Source organism: Streptopelia decaocto (genome assembly GCF_964273445.1).
Source record: "Streptopelia decaocto genome assembly, chromosome: 4".
NCBI lineage: Eukaryota > Metazoa > Chordata > Aves > Columbiformes > Columbidae > Streptopelia > Streptopelia decaocto.
Genome location: NC_138658.1, coordinates 39,629,089 through 39,644,353, shown reverse-complemented (window position 1 = coordinate 39,644,353; position 15,265 = coordinate 39,629,089). Strand labels below are relative to the sequence as shown.

Genomic DNA, 15,265 nt, shown 5'->3' with positions numbered 1-15,265 from the left:
CATTTTTGTTGTCTGTAACACACTTTTCTTTAAATCCATTTATCATCTTTGTAACCTGGTCTCACCCACCTGGTCTTTTCCTTCTATCCGGTGTTTCCAGTCACTACATTGCTTATCTCTCCTCCACATGCAGTTTACTGAAGATTAAGTGAAGTTAACAATAGCACCCAAAATTGTAATTGTGAGGCAGATTAGAAACTCAAAAGGGCCCGAAGCCAGGGAGCTATAAAACTTCACAGTAATTTCATGAGCCCAATTATTCAAGCAGAAGTAAGCTTCAAGTCCTGGAGTTTGTGCTTCTTCCCCACAACTGTCATCCACATGTGGTTAATAAATTAACCATGCAGACCCACCAAAGTCAATACCGCATACATCACTGCTTTAGAAGAGTAACAGTGACTGAATCTCTTGAGACAGAATTTGTGGTTTTGTCTGAAAAGGAAGAGTGTGATGTAATGAAAGAACAGTGACAGCTTATTGTGGAACCAGGCGTGCAGGGAAGTGCTTTTCCAGGCGCAGGGGTGCTGGGAGGAAGGCATGGCTTTGGGACTGACAAGTTTCTAACATCAGCATTCTTGCATGGAGCTTTCGGCATCGGCACCGCTGTGGAAAGCTTCCAGGATCATGTTCAAGCGTGGAAAATTTTCAATACTGCCTTCCTTGTTGAAGGACACGCAGATGTTAAAGACTACAACTGTTTGGTTTCTTATGCTGCCGTATGTTGCATGACATAACCCTGTATGTATCTATTTAATTGTACAAAAGCTTTCTTTTTCAGAGAAGAGAATCTAGAAAAGGAATATCTTTAAAAGAACAAAGAACACGATTTCTTTCTAAAAACATTTGATTAAATCATTTGAAAAGCAGGTTTCATTTTTTCCCATAGCAGTAATTACACTTCCTCACCCTACCTGCTTTTCCACACTAATTTTCTTCGTATTCTTAGAGCAGATATGAAAACAGATGCAGCAGAGGAAGCCTCTCTCCAATTGTGTCCCATAATTTCCAAAGACTGTTCCAAAGTAATTTTTTTCCATGAACTCACTATATTAATGTTAAAAGGAAGAGTAAAAATATTAATAATAAACTTATATAAAGCATGTGTGGGGATTTTGTGGGTTTGTTTGTTTGGGTTTATCTTTTTTGTTTGACAGAGAATGGATTTGGAAGAGTAAAATGAGCAAAATTCTTCTGTTGTTCTTCTGTCATTTCACCTGTTACAAATTTCTGGTGCCTGTAGCCATCCTTATAACTCTTCAGTGGCAAATTCCCAGAGGTCAAGACTTGCTATTTTAGAAGCACTAACATTGAGAAAACTCTGTTTCCCGAAAACTAGTGGACCATTTCATTGTTCGTTCACCTGCACTGGTGAGGATTCAGAAGTAAAACTGATTTTGATGAAGTTAGCCTACCATTTTTATATGCTGTCAACAATGCAGAAGGTATCTATGAATCTGTTCTTGTTTGAATGGTGCAATATTAAAAGCTCTAGATAAGTCTGGTGGACAAAGAATGGTTTTACACCAGAGATACTAATGGCTGTACTATGATTTGTACACTACAAATGAGTATTCTGAGATTCCACCATCTGTTACAGAACTACTTTATCAACTAGAAAACACTCTGCAAGAAACTGTCATATTATACAGATGGGTTACCACAAAGTGCCCATCTGGAAGCTTGATTCACCAAACAAAATAGTGCTTTCCAGCTAATATATCCGATAAAAGCATTTTCAAAGCTACAGAACTCACAAAGTTGCTCGGCCTTCACACAATTCAGTACCACAGAAGGGAGAACATTAATTTGCTACGAAGCAGTGGAACAGTTTATAATAATAAATACTGGAACACGTGATACCCCCTGTGCAAATGTTTATTTTACAAGATAAGTGTAAGCTTTGTTTGCAGGTTAAACACTATCAAAAGGAATAGCCACAGAAGTTAGCCAACGTAAGAATTCAAATAACTGGCCTCTGACAGGTATTGACATCTGCAAAGGGAATACATACCTCTGCATCAGTGTCAATTTACCTCCCAATTACCCTCTCTTCAAAGAAGATTTTGAATAACTTTTTCCAGCTTACATTATGTCTTTTAGGGCAACAGTTTGAGCAAACATGTAAAGCTTAATATGAAACAGGGATGAAGGAGGCATTTTCTCCCCATATTAGTGAACTGTGCAGCGTGAGTAAGTCACTGTTGGAAGGGAAAAAAAAATAATCAAATGAGCTTGAAGGACTGGACCTGATAAGTGCTGCTTATTAAATGGTCCTTACACTGAGCAGATCTGGAATGGGAGAGACTCTGGAGATCAAGATATTACCCCCACCTCACACCTGCAATGTCAATACTCTCAGAGAGTTTAAGGATTCTTGCTGCTGTTTTTTTAAGGCTTGCCTTTTTTTTTTTTTTTTTTTTTTTTTTTTTTTTTTAATTTTAATTAACCATTGAGCAGGGTTAACATGATTAGAACTCTGCTGAGGGCACGGCATGTTCAGTAAACAAAGTTAGAACGTTATAACTTGCTTTTCACCAGTGCTATAAGCTACATCTGAAAAAAACAAGAGTGTTAGAAACCGCTTAGATTAGTAATAATTACCTAAACTATTGTTTATTAGAGAACTGGATGAAATTGATTAGAAGAAAACCATCATCAACAAAACCCACATCGTGTAGACTTGGGGCAAATCATAATAAAAGAGACTAAATGACTGTATGGAAGCTCCGGGTTTATCCCCAGACCGAAAGGGTCAGATTCACCACTGGTGGTTCACTCGAAAGCACTGACGCCAACCACGGGCGTCACATTTTGGACTAAGTTTTGCCCCCGGCTTTCCCACTGCTGCGGTTTTCACTTTGCAGAGAGAAAAAAAACCCGCAGAGAGGCGACACTTTCCCTTCCCAGCGCCGGTGTTTTTACTGCGGCGTGAGAGGAAAACCAGCTACAGGCTTTCCCTTCGAACCCTGCCAGCCCCAGGAGGAACCAGACGCTCCCCCCAGGCCCAGCCCCTCAGCGGCGCCCCGGGCCGTCCCGCGCGGTGCAGGAACCAGGCCGTTAGCCCGCAGATCCCCTTGAGCGGGCCTCGCCCGGGCGGCGAACCGGAGTTAAGGCCCAGCTTTACAGCCGGCGTTATCCCGCCGCCCCCACAGGCAGGGAGGAACGGTCGCGCTCACCGCCGCGGCCCAGCCCTGGCTGCTCCCCCGGGCGGGAGGGAGATAGCGCCGAGGGGGCGCCCCCCGCGCACACACGTTCCAGCAGCCGCGACCGCGGCAGCCGCCCAACTGCCTTCCCTTGCAAGGCCGCCACCATCACTCTTCCGCAACCCCACTCATTTTGCCCACCCCATCACTTCCCTAGCTCCCTTTGTATTTTTAAACCACGCTACAGCATCCCGCTCCGCCCAATCAAAACGCGCACAGTCCTCGGCGGCCAATGGCGGGCATCCCCGCGGTTTTTTAAACCGTCCCTCTCGTCCAATGGCCGCCCGGCGCGCTTAGTTCCGCCCTCTCCACTATCCTCACCCCAACCGGTTCCAACGAGTATGAGCGCTAACGACCCCCTCACGCTCGACCTAGCCGAGGAGCTGCTCGGCCACTGACGTACAGCCGCAGCCAGCGAATCCGCGGCGACGACGGCCCTAGGGGGCAGGGCTGCAGGCAGTTTGAACGGGCGCGGCGGCCAATCCGCTACGGCGGGGGGCGGGCCCCCGGGCGCCGCGGGTCAAGTTGCTGTGGCGGGTAGGGCTGTGGAAAACAAGAGGCTGTAAGTGCGCCGCCGGGAAACCATTTGGCAGCAGCCGCGGAGGGAGCAGAGCCCCGCGCCGCCGCCCGCTCCACTCAGCCAGGCAAGCGCCCGCGCACCCTCCGCGCCGGAGGCCACAGGGTAGCGGGAGGGCGCCGAGGGAGCAGGAGAGCGGGGAGGAGCGGGCGCCGCCGCCGGCGGTCCTGGGCGCGGAGGGAGCGCGCGGTGTTCCCGGGGCTGGCGTGCGGCGCGCCCAGGGCTGAGGGGGAACTCCCGCCGGGCGGGTGGGGCCGGCCGCGGGGGAGGGCGGCGGGCGACCCCGCCAGGGAGGGCTGGGGTGCGGGCGGCGGCGCTGCACGGGTCGGCGGCCGCGGCGGGCGAGTGGAGGCGCCTGGCGGCGGGAGGTGCCGCGGGGCGGGAGAGGTGCCGCGGCGGGGGAGGGGCCGGTGGCCGCGGGGGGGCGTGTTCGGGCGGGAAGGCGCCAGCGGGCGAGAGGCGGGAGCGGCCTGAGGCGCGGCCCCGCCCGGCCTTGGCTCCGCTCCGCGCTGCGGGCCCCGCCCTCACGCCGCCTCCCACCGCCCCCCCCGCAGGGACCCGCCGCCGACCTCGCCATGGGCAAAGGCGACCCCAACAAGCCGCGGGGCAAGATGTCCTCGTACGCATACTTCGTGCAGACCTGCCGCGAGGAGCACAAGAAGAAGCACCCGGACTCGTCCGTCAACTTCGCGGAGTTCTCGCGGAAGTGCTCGGAGCGGTGGAAGGTGAGCGGGGCCGGGCCGTGCTGAGCTGAGCCCCGCCGGGCCGGCCCCCACCTGCCAGCTGCTGCTTAGACGTTAGTGGGTCACCGGCCGCTTTATCTGAACCAGACCCTTCTCCTTTCTCCTCCGTGTGTCTGCAGACGATGTCTAGCAAGGAAAAAGGGAAGTTTGAAGAAATGGCTAAAGGAGACAAAGCTCGTTATGACAGGGAGATGAAAAACTATGTTCCTCCTAAAGGCGAGAAGAAGGGGAAGAAGAAGGACCCCAATGCTCCTAAAAGACCACCGTAAGTGTTCCTGTGACCGAAAAAAAAGCATTCGTTCCAACAGTCTGACACTTAAGTTTAATCACTATCTCTCATTTTAGATCTGCATTCTTCCTTTTCTGTTCTGAACACCGTCCAAAAATAAAAAATGATCATCCTGGCTTGTCTATTGGAGATACAGCAAAGAAATTAGGAGAAATGTGGTCTGAACAGTCGGCCAAAGATAAACAACCATATGAACAGAAGGCTGCAAAACTAAAGGAGAAATATGAAAAGGTACAGTGAGAGTGATGAAATGGCTAAAGGTGTAGAGGTCACTGTAAACATGTGACTTCTGTTTTGCACCTAAACCACAGATGGTTCATAATTCTTTGTCGGGCTTCAGAATGCATGGGAAAATGTGGTGTGGGAGGTATCTGGAACCCTACAGGGAAATGAATGCAGTTTTTACACGTCTAGAGATTTTACCAGTAAGATGCTTTACTTCCAGAAAGTGGGTCACCTGCTTGCAAAAATACACAGTCATACTCCACAGCACTGCAGTCATAGAACTCTTAAAACTAGATCATGTGTTCTCTTGCCAAAAGGTGTAAGCATGGAAGTCTCAAGGCTGAAACTCTGCTTTTCCGCACACATTGTATTGGGTCTACACAGTATAGTACGAAGTTATTGAAGCAGTACAAATCTGTCTTCTGAGTTACATTGCTAGAAACTAAGCATCATTTTTCTTGCAGGATATTGCAGCATATCGTGCCAAGAGCAAGAGTGATGCAGGAAAAAAGGGTCCAGGTAGGCCTGCAGGATCTAAGAAGAAAGCAGAACCAGAAGAGGAAGAGGAGGAGGAAGAAGATGAGGAAGAGGAGGAAGAAGATGAGGATGAGGAATAAGTGAATGTCCTGCTGTAAAGATTTACGCTCAAGATCCAATGTTTTGCTAAGAATGTGAACTCAAGTGCAGCTCATTGTTAGCTTCAGTATAAAAATCTGTACAGAATTGTGTATAGGTAATGTGGTTCTATGTAGGGAGACCTCTATTTTTAATGTAAGTAGTAGCTGATGGCTGCTACAGTTTGGTTTAAAAAGAAGAAAAAGTTGTGGAATGTTTCTTCGTATTTAATGGTTTTGTTGAAATTCAGTGACTGATAGCCATGTGTTTCTTTATAGCTAAGTAAAACAAAGGAGGTAGCTTAATAGCTGATCTTATATTTTGTAGTATATTGCATTGTATTACTTTTTTAACAGTTTTGTAATAAAATGTTGTACATGATTATTGTTGTATTGTTGATGTTTCTGAGAGGCTGTGAGTACTCCTGGAATGCTGAAGCCCTATGCAGGATAAGGCTTTGCATTGTTCTTGGGCTACTGCTGTTGCCACAGAACTGACAAGTCTTGAGGTGTTAACTCCTGAAGTTTATTTTAGATTTGAAACTTTTTTTTCCTCTTTAACCATAATTCTATGTCCCACACACACTACCCTCAGTGGTAATTGATATCAGTTTTCTTACGCAAAGTATTTCTTTGCGTCACCTTCTGAGTGAAAAAAGTATCTCTAATTATAATTAAAGTGCCTGACTTACTGATATTCCTGGATTGTTTTCCTGCTCTAGCTGAACTACTGAACAGAGGTCTTAAAAGTTTTGTCTTGGTGTATTAGCTGATAATGAGTGAACCTTAGGAACTCTGTCTCCCAGAGCTCCGGGTCAATGGCCTTTTCTGCTGTCTGTATCAGGACAGGAAAGTTGGCTATAAGACAGATGTTAGAGGTATGTCTTCCCAGATGTTCCCTACTCCTTCCCTCCCCTCCTGGCCCCAGTTTAGTGCCTTCTCATAAAATACACAGCTTGCAGAACAGCATGAAAAACGTTGGAATGTTATCTCCACACGTGCCAATAGATTGCTGTAGAAGAGAGGCATTTGTGAAGAACATGTGCTCCTGAGACATTCTTGTTCATGATGGTAACAGTATCACCAGTTGCACTATTTCTTTTCAAGTCTAAATCTGGATAGCTAACGATATTTGCAAGTGGGAAATTTGAGATGTTACAGCTAAACTAATAGCTTGTTTCATTTGTTGAGATAAATACTAGGTAATAGCTTTTACAAGTCTTTGAAAAGCCAGCACCGAAAAACACTTCTTAATGTCAAAAATATTAAGTAGTGCAGGCTTCCAACTTCATTTTTAAACTCTTCCTATTGTCCACCAACTTCTGAAATACATTTGCATATAGCCATTGTATATGTGTAAGATAAAGAGTGATTTCAGCACTGTAATCATGGTGTAATCAAGACTTTCTGAAAAGTCTTAAAAAAAACCCACTCTATGTTCCTGAAAGTATGGAAATAAGGTAGCTGTAAATGCAATTCAAACATTTGCAGATTAGCTGGTACTAATCTTTGAAGGCCTTAGAAACACAGAATTGTTTTTTCCTCCCCACGCTGCCCGAGATACACCAGGACCAGAAGGATTAGCTGCTGTTTGACGTGTTGGACCTGCTGGAGATACTCAGCACTGGTGGATCCATGGCTCCGTTCTGCAAGCTCAGGTTTTGGGAAGCTGCAGGTGGAAACTGGAAGTGAGAGCCAATTGTTCTCTGGCACATCCAATGCTCAAGAACATTTTATCTGGTAGAGAGTTTGGAGTCCTAGAGCACCTTTGTCCTTAACTCAAAAACTCCGCCAGCTGGAGGCAGCTGCCTGTCATGGTGTGCAGTCGAGACTATGCTGATCACACTCATTTCCAGCATATTCTGTTCAGATTTATCTGTAGAAATGTACTATCACCTCCCCTCAAGTTCTCAGACTCTCCCTGAACAGAACTGTGATGCTTCAAGAAGTCTCTCTGATTAGACTGAATCTGCAATGGAGCAGTAGCATCAGAGTAAATTGACTAGTTTGATTATTTGAAATGTTTTTGACTTCTGCTCAAGTGCTTTTAAATTGAAATGAAATATAACCCTTCAGGTGTCCTAGAAAGCTGCATGGGTTACAGAATATCAAATATTGTGTTAGAATAAGGGTGCATCTTGAGGTAATTAAGAATAAAGGAGCTCTTCCAATATTTTCCTTAGTGAAGTAAAATGGCTTTTGGGTTCTATTTCATTTAGCATTAATTGGCTAATTTAGCTTCAGCCCAACTTCTGCACAAATCAGTGCAGAACTACCTAATGTTGCCACTTCGTTGTTCCATGTCCTAACAATGCTCTATAAAGTCACCTGTAGGTTACTTTCATTTATGAGCTCATTTACAAAAAATACCCTGACTGCTGGATAGATCTTTATTGCAAAAATAGTCTGTTGTGCGGCTCTACTGGCCTGACCCACATCATTATAGAGATCATTTTGTGTGCATATCCTGTCAGCGTGAGCTGCAGCCAGCCCCGGCAAAACTCCACGTCAGGCTGATCTATCAACTGAGAATGATGTCATGACTGAAGATAATTAGTAATCTTTTTAAATAATATTTTGTCCTTTCGATAAGAAGGACGTCGAATATAGATTAAAGGCAAATGGAAAGAAGCATGTGGAAATTACTACTTTCAAATTAAGATTTAAAAACTATGGTATGTCAGGTCAGGGGTTCAGATAATGCCCATATGTGAGCCCTGAAAGAAGCTGTGCTGGAAAGGACTAGTAAGTGATCAAAGTCTAATGGGAATGTTCAGAAAAGATAAGGCTGCAGAAGAAAAGCCAAATTAGTTTTTCACATCCGTGTTCAAGATGGACAATCTTATGAAATGACTCACTGGAAACTTTTCACTGGAGGTGAACTGGGAGGTCTGTCTCAAATCAAAGCTAAAAGGGACGCCCCAAAGGGTTGCAGGCACCAGGGAGGCTGCTCACATTGCACTAGAGGTCCAGCACGAAGGCATACCACCCACTAAAGCAGGCCAAAAGACCACCAAAAATAAGGCTGAGGTGGATAAAGAGCAGGTATGAGAGAACAGCAAATGTAGGAAAGCAGTCTTTAAAAAGTTATTTCTAAACCAGTAAACCAGAAGAAACCTGCACCTCGACAGGCCAGACACAGCAACGTGTGGCAGGTAAAAAGAGCATCAGAGTAACTTGAAAAAACAGATGGATTAATAACAACTTTCAAACACATTGGAACCAGAAGGCCTGCCAAGCTGTCCTAGGGACAATAGATTCTCAAGATATAGTAGCAATGACTAGAGAAGATTTCAGGAAAATAAAATGTCAGGGTTTGTTTTTTTGTTTTTTTTTTTAAACCTTGTAGAAGAGCTCCAGGAAGTTTTCATGACAGAACTTTTTAATGGGAGAGGCATGGTGGAGCATCTGTCTCAAATCCAAGTGTAAAAGGTTTTGAAACAAAATGACAGGACAGATGGTATTCATCCAAGAGTTCTAAGGAAACTCAAGGATGAAATGGCTGAACTATGAACCGTACTTTAAATTTTTTCACTTAAAACTGCCTTAGTGCTAGAGGAATGGAAGGTCACCAATATGATGCTAATTTTTAGAAAGCATTCTGTGGAGATAGAGGAAACTTCAGACCAGTAATGTCCATATGGCAAGCTGGTAGGAGCTACAGTACAGCCAAGAGTTGCTGGACAAATGGCTAAATAGGACTCGTGATTTCACAAGAGGAAGTCCTGTTCCACAGACTCGTAAATATTCTTTCAAGAAATCAGTGAACATTATGGTAAAGGACATCAGGCAGTTCTGGTCTACTTGAGTTTGGTCTGGTTTACTTCTCATAAAAGAAAAAAGTCCTCATTGAAGACCTTGCATGAATCAATAGCTAGTTAACAATACAGGAACAAAATACGAGTTAGTCATCAGTGTCACCAGTGGAGGAAAATCACCTATGAAAACCAACACATTGCATTTGGAGATGGGATTACGGACTACTGGTTGTTTAATATATACATAAGTGACCTGGAAAAAAGTGGTACTGCAAAAAAGATGAGAGCTAAGAGCGAAGAACTGCAAAGCCAGCCTGCCAACCGAAGTGACAGGATAATAAAACCAGCAGGTGAAATACAGCATTAATACAAAGTGTATTACGTGTTAATATTTGCTCCCCCAACACATGTGAAGGGGAAAAAGCAGGCCTACCATTTATGTCATGGGTAATGTGAGTGGACAATAAACTACATTACATTAGTCGGGAGGAGATACTGGAGCTATAACAGATAATTCTGTGAAGATGCAATAGATGTTTGCTAGAAAAGCAAATAACATGTAGGCATTATTACGTAAAGAGTAAAGAACAAAACAAATATTTAGTATTAATATTTCTTTACTGTCTTCCTAAAGGAATACGAAGTTTCCTTTTTCTTAGATCAACTTTGAACCAAGCCTGTTCACAAAGCTGGTCTTATCCCAAGCAAAACCTATGGGCTGAAGAGCTGTAAATATGCCTCTTTTGTGTGGTGTTTTTTTGTTTTTTGCATGTTTTCAAAAGGAAAACCTAGATTACAACAGGTACAGACCTGGGAACTGACTGCAGTATATACAGGCTTTAGAACTCAAATTACACAAAAGAAATTGCAAACGGGTGTGGAGAGAAAACCAGAAAAAGTTGAATAGGAGTTTTATCTTTGATTAGCTAATGATCTGTTGAACTGTTTCTTACCAGTGTATCACAGACATCTGGTATATAACACTGCTACATAATCGAGTACATATTGCTCAGTGATGGATTATTTGCTGTGGTGGTGGCTGTCACTGATCCTGCATCGCTTGCCTTACCATCCCTAGTATGTATTTATTTTTCTGTTTGTTTTCTCATTTTGGCTTGTATTTCTTTCCACATCTTGAAATATATAAGTGTTTTGCCAGCAACCCCTGCATTTCCAAAATTGCTGGGCCTCTCGTGTGAGCTGCATCACAGCCCCGGCTGCTTTTCCGTGATCCCATTGAATCCAATGTCAAGAATCCCGTAACGGAGCCCAGATGTTGAGCTCGCTGCTCTATTCTCCAACGCACGCAGCCCTTGAGGGACGCATTAACTGTGCTAACTGCGGGATGTGCACAAGATTCAGACCTTCCCAGTAAAAAAGCTGACCGCCCATGCGAATTTCTCTTCATCAGTGCAATTAAGTAATTGTCACAGGCCAGTACCAATTAGTGAGTGAACCTGCACGTTGCTCCAGCTACCCTGGTATCAACTCTTCCCTCTAGCCTCAGTGTTGGAGAGGCTTTTGATGTTCCAAAACTGGAGTCAACCACCAGAAAAATCTTTACAGCCAATAAATCCAGTGCTCCACCTATTTTCAATGTTTCCCGGCCCAAACATCTAACAGTGAAGTTTGTATCCATAAATCAGTTCTCCAGCAGAGCTGAAGGGATGATGTTTGTGTGGGTGAGACCACATGCTTCTAAAAGGTCCTTTGAAAAATGTGTTGTGATTATGTTATTGTCAATGCCGGCACCTTGAAGCCAGCTCCTGGCTGGCTGGACCCAGCACTGACCTAGCACTAACTACTCCTTCATTAATTAAGACCTTTAACAAGCCTTCGTAATTCTCCTATATGCAACTGATTAGTCTCAGCAGAAGAGTGAACTGCAGAGCCAGCACGCCTCTTCAGAAACCTTGAAACTTTTTGTGTTATCAGATGTGACTGGAGACCAAAGTCTGCCTAGATTCAAACAGTGGTTGCACAAATTCTGGACTATTAAGTAGAAAACAGAGTCTCTAGCTCAGTAAGTGCTTGAAGCAGGGACAATATTAGACAAGTGGAAGATGTGCCAGGGGAGGTTTAGGTTGGACATTAGGAAAAGGTTCTTCCCCCAGAGGGTGGTGGAACACTGGAACAGGCTCCCCAGGGAGGTGTCACGGCCCCAAGCCTGACAGTGTTCAAGAAAAGACTGGACAACACCCTTGGACACATGATGTGAATTGTGGGGTTGTCATATGCAGGGACAGGAGCTGGACTTAATGATCCTTGTGGGTCCTTTCCAACTCATGACATTCTATGTTTCTAAGTATCCTTGCCCCATCCTTTCACTCTGCCCTGTGGCTCCCTTACGACATTGATCCTACTGATCACTGAGGGAGACAGGCTATTCTGCTAGCTGGACTTTTAGTCTCATCTTGCACACACCTTTTAAGTTCTTATGTTAAGCTCAATTCTTATCCTAAGTCAAAATATTTTTCAACTTTGTCCATCAGAGACAAAGGGTTCTGGTACTTTTGAAGCATGGACTCCATTCCTCTCATGATTATAACATGGAAGATAACGAGATACCGTAACTTGAAAAAAAAAAAAGGCAAAAAAAAAAAAGGCAAAAAAAAAGCAGGAGTGGTTCCTGTCTCCAGTTCAACATTATCCCCAATAGCTTAGTATCAACTGGTAACCAGACCACACTCTGCTATAGAGCTACAGAATTGTTCTCCTCAGCAAAACCCCACACGATCTTACCTTCACTCGTGGGTAGCAGGACAGGCAGCTTTCCCTTCCATCACCAGGTCAATTAGCTCTGTCTTTGGAGATTCCTTGGCATCCTCAGGACAGGTAGGACTTCACGGTATTCCTCAGTGCAACTGAAAGAAAAGTATGACTTGAAGCGCTTCCAGAGCTTGGCGTGATTTTCTCCTGGTCAGCTCTCCCCAAATCTCCCTCCTCATGAGCCCACAAGAATCCTCCAGAAGGCCTCTACTTTCATCCAGTTCTACTTTTGTTCATAGTTTCTGCTGCCTCAGAAATAAAAATAAGAAAATTGCAATTGTATCTGCCTGTTGGACAACCATGATGGCCTCGAAAACTCTGGCAAGAAGAGGGTGTAGCTGTCCTGCAAGCCCCGGCTAGCAAGGGGTCCATTGCCAGGTAGGGCTTGGGGTCTCCTGAACGTACCACAGAATAACATGGCGCTTCTGCAGTGGGCTTTGGGGATGACATCCCTGGCTGTGTGGAAGCATGCTGCCTTCCTGACTGAGACACACTGCCACCAGCAGCCCTTTCCAGGAAACTAAAATATAATATCTCCATTCATTTTCGCTTCCCCTTTCAGAGCCCCCAGAATGCTCGGCCAGAGGTCTGCTGTTGCCATCATGGGCATCTCTAACCATTAGAGTTTGTTTTGTTTTGAATATGAGTTAGTGCTATGCTCCTCCTCCTGCTTTTCTGCTCCTTTCTTGTGCAGGAGATGCACAAGAACCATCACCTAGCTGTTTGAACTGGCAGCCCACCAGAGGCAGTTCTGCTTCCACATGGAATGATGGCATTCACGAGAAACACGGAACCCACCAGGACCTCAGCCCCGCTCTACCTGCACTCCAGCTGGGGCATGGTTCTTGTCCCTAAAGCAACTGCGTTCCTTTTCAGTGAAGTATGTTAGTGAGAAAAAGAAGGGATCTAACATCCAGCTATACCTTTTCTTCTTGATGTCTGAACAGCTCTAGCTCCTCCTTATGGGCTTTGACCCTTGTCACCTTCATCAACCTGTTAACTGAAGAAACATGCATTTTTCATCAGTCAGTTAAGATCCATCAGACATGCTGCTACCTTCCTGAAGAAGCTCCATCCACACTGCTGTTCAGAACAGCCACAGAACTGTGCAACACAGTTGTGCAGACAGCTATTTGTTCTGTTTACTGGGACCCACATTATATGGTAACGAATAACATTTATTTCTCAGTATAAAGAACAGACTATGTTTTTAAGATTTAAAAAACCAAGGTCACTAACAATTAACTGGGTTACTGATATACATAATCCACACAAACCTCTTCCCACTTTTGCTGTGCTCTGTACCAGTTACCGCAGCCGAGGGCGTGATGAGCGAGGCAGCACACACCAATGCACACACTTGGGCCAGCAGCCTGTAAAGGAAGATGACCAGAGGCTCCCTGTGGTGGAAGGAGGGAAAAAAAGGCTTCAGGGGCCACTCACATGTACTTTTTTTTTCCAAACCCAAAGGGAGGCAAACTCACCTTAATTGTTCGATAGTCTAACACTTTTTCACCCTAGACTCATTCTACATAAAGTTCTCCTATACAGTGCCAGCCAAGCTACACAACTTACTGCTTCAACACTACAGGAGTTCAGAGGAGGCTTGTAAGAGAAGTCAAGTCAACGACCAGCAGACTAAATGCTGGCAACCACTTCTGATGTTCCCAGAAAGTAAATATTACCCTGGAAGATAACCACTGACACTTCTCAAAGATTACTCTCATAAATGTAAGCAAGATACAACTTCAGAACACAGCAAGACCTAGTATTTCCATGCCTTTTATAGCAAGGTGAACAACAACCAGAAACAGAAACGTCACTAATTTGTTTTTCCTCAGACGTTTCTTTTCACCTATTAGAGTCAATGGATCTAAGCTCACCAGCAGGGAACAAACAATAAATGCTTTTACAAAAAATAGTTTGTGTTCAATGGTGTAGATAATTTCTTCTGCATGTTCTGAAATTTCCCTCCTTATTCCTGTGCCTTCACGGATCTCACACAATTTGATCTTTTTTAACCTAAAAGGAAAATTATGCTTGATATACAGCAAAATCTACCACAGCATCTTTTGTGTTTTTATAGACAGTGGTGTGTTTTCCCTTTTCTTGTGGAAAGTCTCACAGATCAGAAATAAGCATAAAATTTTTACATCCATGGAATAATGTAATAAATAGTTCTCAGGCTTCTTGGTCTAGTTTCAGACCAGTAAGTCATTAACTTTTGCCTTTAGGGACTGCAATTTGAAGGCAGATGGTATGGAAGAAGCAGATAGTAGTAAAGGAGATTGACTGGCATTAGGGAAAGAGAATGAACTGATCCTAGGATGGCACCAATGGGTGCAGCGTCTTCGGTACAGCCCAAAGGGTACTGTTGGTTCTCCTGGTGCTAGGATCTCTGGTGATGAAGCAATATGTCCCCCCTCCTTCCCATCAGTCCCCATTTCTGTACATAAAAGAGAATTCCCTGCATGAACTGGCTGCTGCTTTACCCCCAGGCTTTCGCCACAGGAGCCCCTCGAAATCTGAATACACAAAAGTGCACTGACAGATATGGTTGGGAAACAAGAATCCCATCTGTAAAAAAGTGCTGTAGATTTCAGCACTTCAGTTTGCTCTTAGGCCAGAACTTGTGTCTTCCATGTCCCAATTTAATTGCATACTCTTTTTGCTATGAAACTATCTCAGGGAAAACAAAATAACAACAAAAGTTTGACTGAAATATTTTTGTCGCTGGAAACAAACAGACTAAGATAAAATATAGAGTCAAACCACTACCAACTAGTCCCGACCTTTAGTTCTACTTTAGAAATCCTTCTCAAGTTAATTTTCTGTGAGCATATTAGATCTACCTAATTAGATCAATGCAGGTAATACAAAAATCCACGTGTCCACGTGGCAACGCTCCGTGGGAACTGCATTTTTCATTTCACTAGAAATAACCTGAGTCCCCACAGACAGCAACAAAAGGTATCTAGATAAAAAGTAAAATAAAACACTCTTAATATTTGTGAGTTTGTAACATTTAAGTTGTCTAGATTTTGAGATAGGGTGTTTCTATAAAGATAATAATTCATTTTTACTCTG

The 15,265-nt window shown here is 44.3% G+C and overlaps 1 protein-coding gene across 1 annotated transcript; it reads left to right on the top strand.

Moving 5' to 3' along the window:
• The first annotated feature begins 3,687 nt into the window (after window positions 1-3,687).
• On the top strand, window positions 3,688-6,033 carry HMGB2 (high mobility group box 2). Its single transcript, XM_082051645.1, has 5 exons — window positions 3,688-3,847; window positions 4,335-4,505; window positions 4,643-4,788; window positions 4,869-5,043; window positions 5,502-6,033. The coding sequence occupies exons 2-5, from the start codon at window positions 4,356-4,358 to the stop codon at window positions 5,652-5,654; spliced, it is 624 nt and encodes a 207-aa protein (XP_081907771.1). The 5' UTR covers window positions 3,688-3,847; window positions 4,335-4,355; the 3' UTR covers window positions 5,655-6,033.
• The last annotated feature ends 9,232 nt before the right edge of the window (window positions 6,034-15,265 follow it).

Excerpts from the sequence above, each read along its gene's own strand:
- HMGB2 (XM_082051645.1), top strand. The coding sequence starts at position 4,356 with ATGGGCAAAGGCGACCCCAACAAGCCGCGGGGCAAGATGTCCTCGTAC. Across the intron at positions 4,789-4,868 it reads AATGCTCCTAAAAGACCACC|ATCTGCATTCTTCCTTTTCT; the intron begins GTAAGTGTTCCT and ends CTCTCATTTTAG. Across the intron at positions 5,044-5,501 it reads TAAAGGAGAAATATGAAAAG|GATATTGCAGCATATCGTGC; the intron begins GTACAGTGAGAG and ends TTTTTCTTGCAG.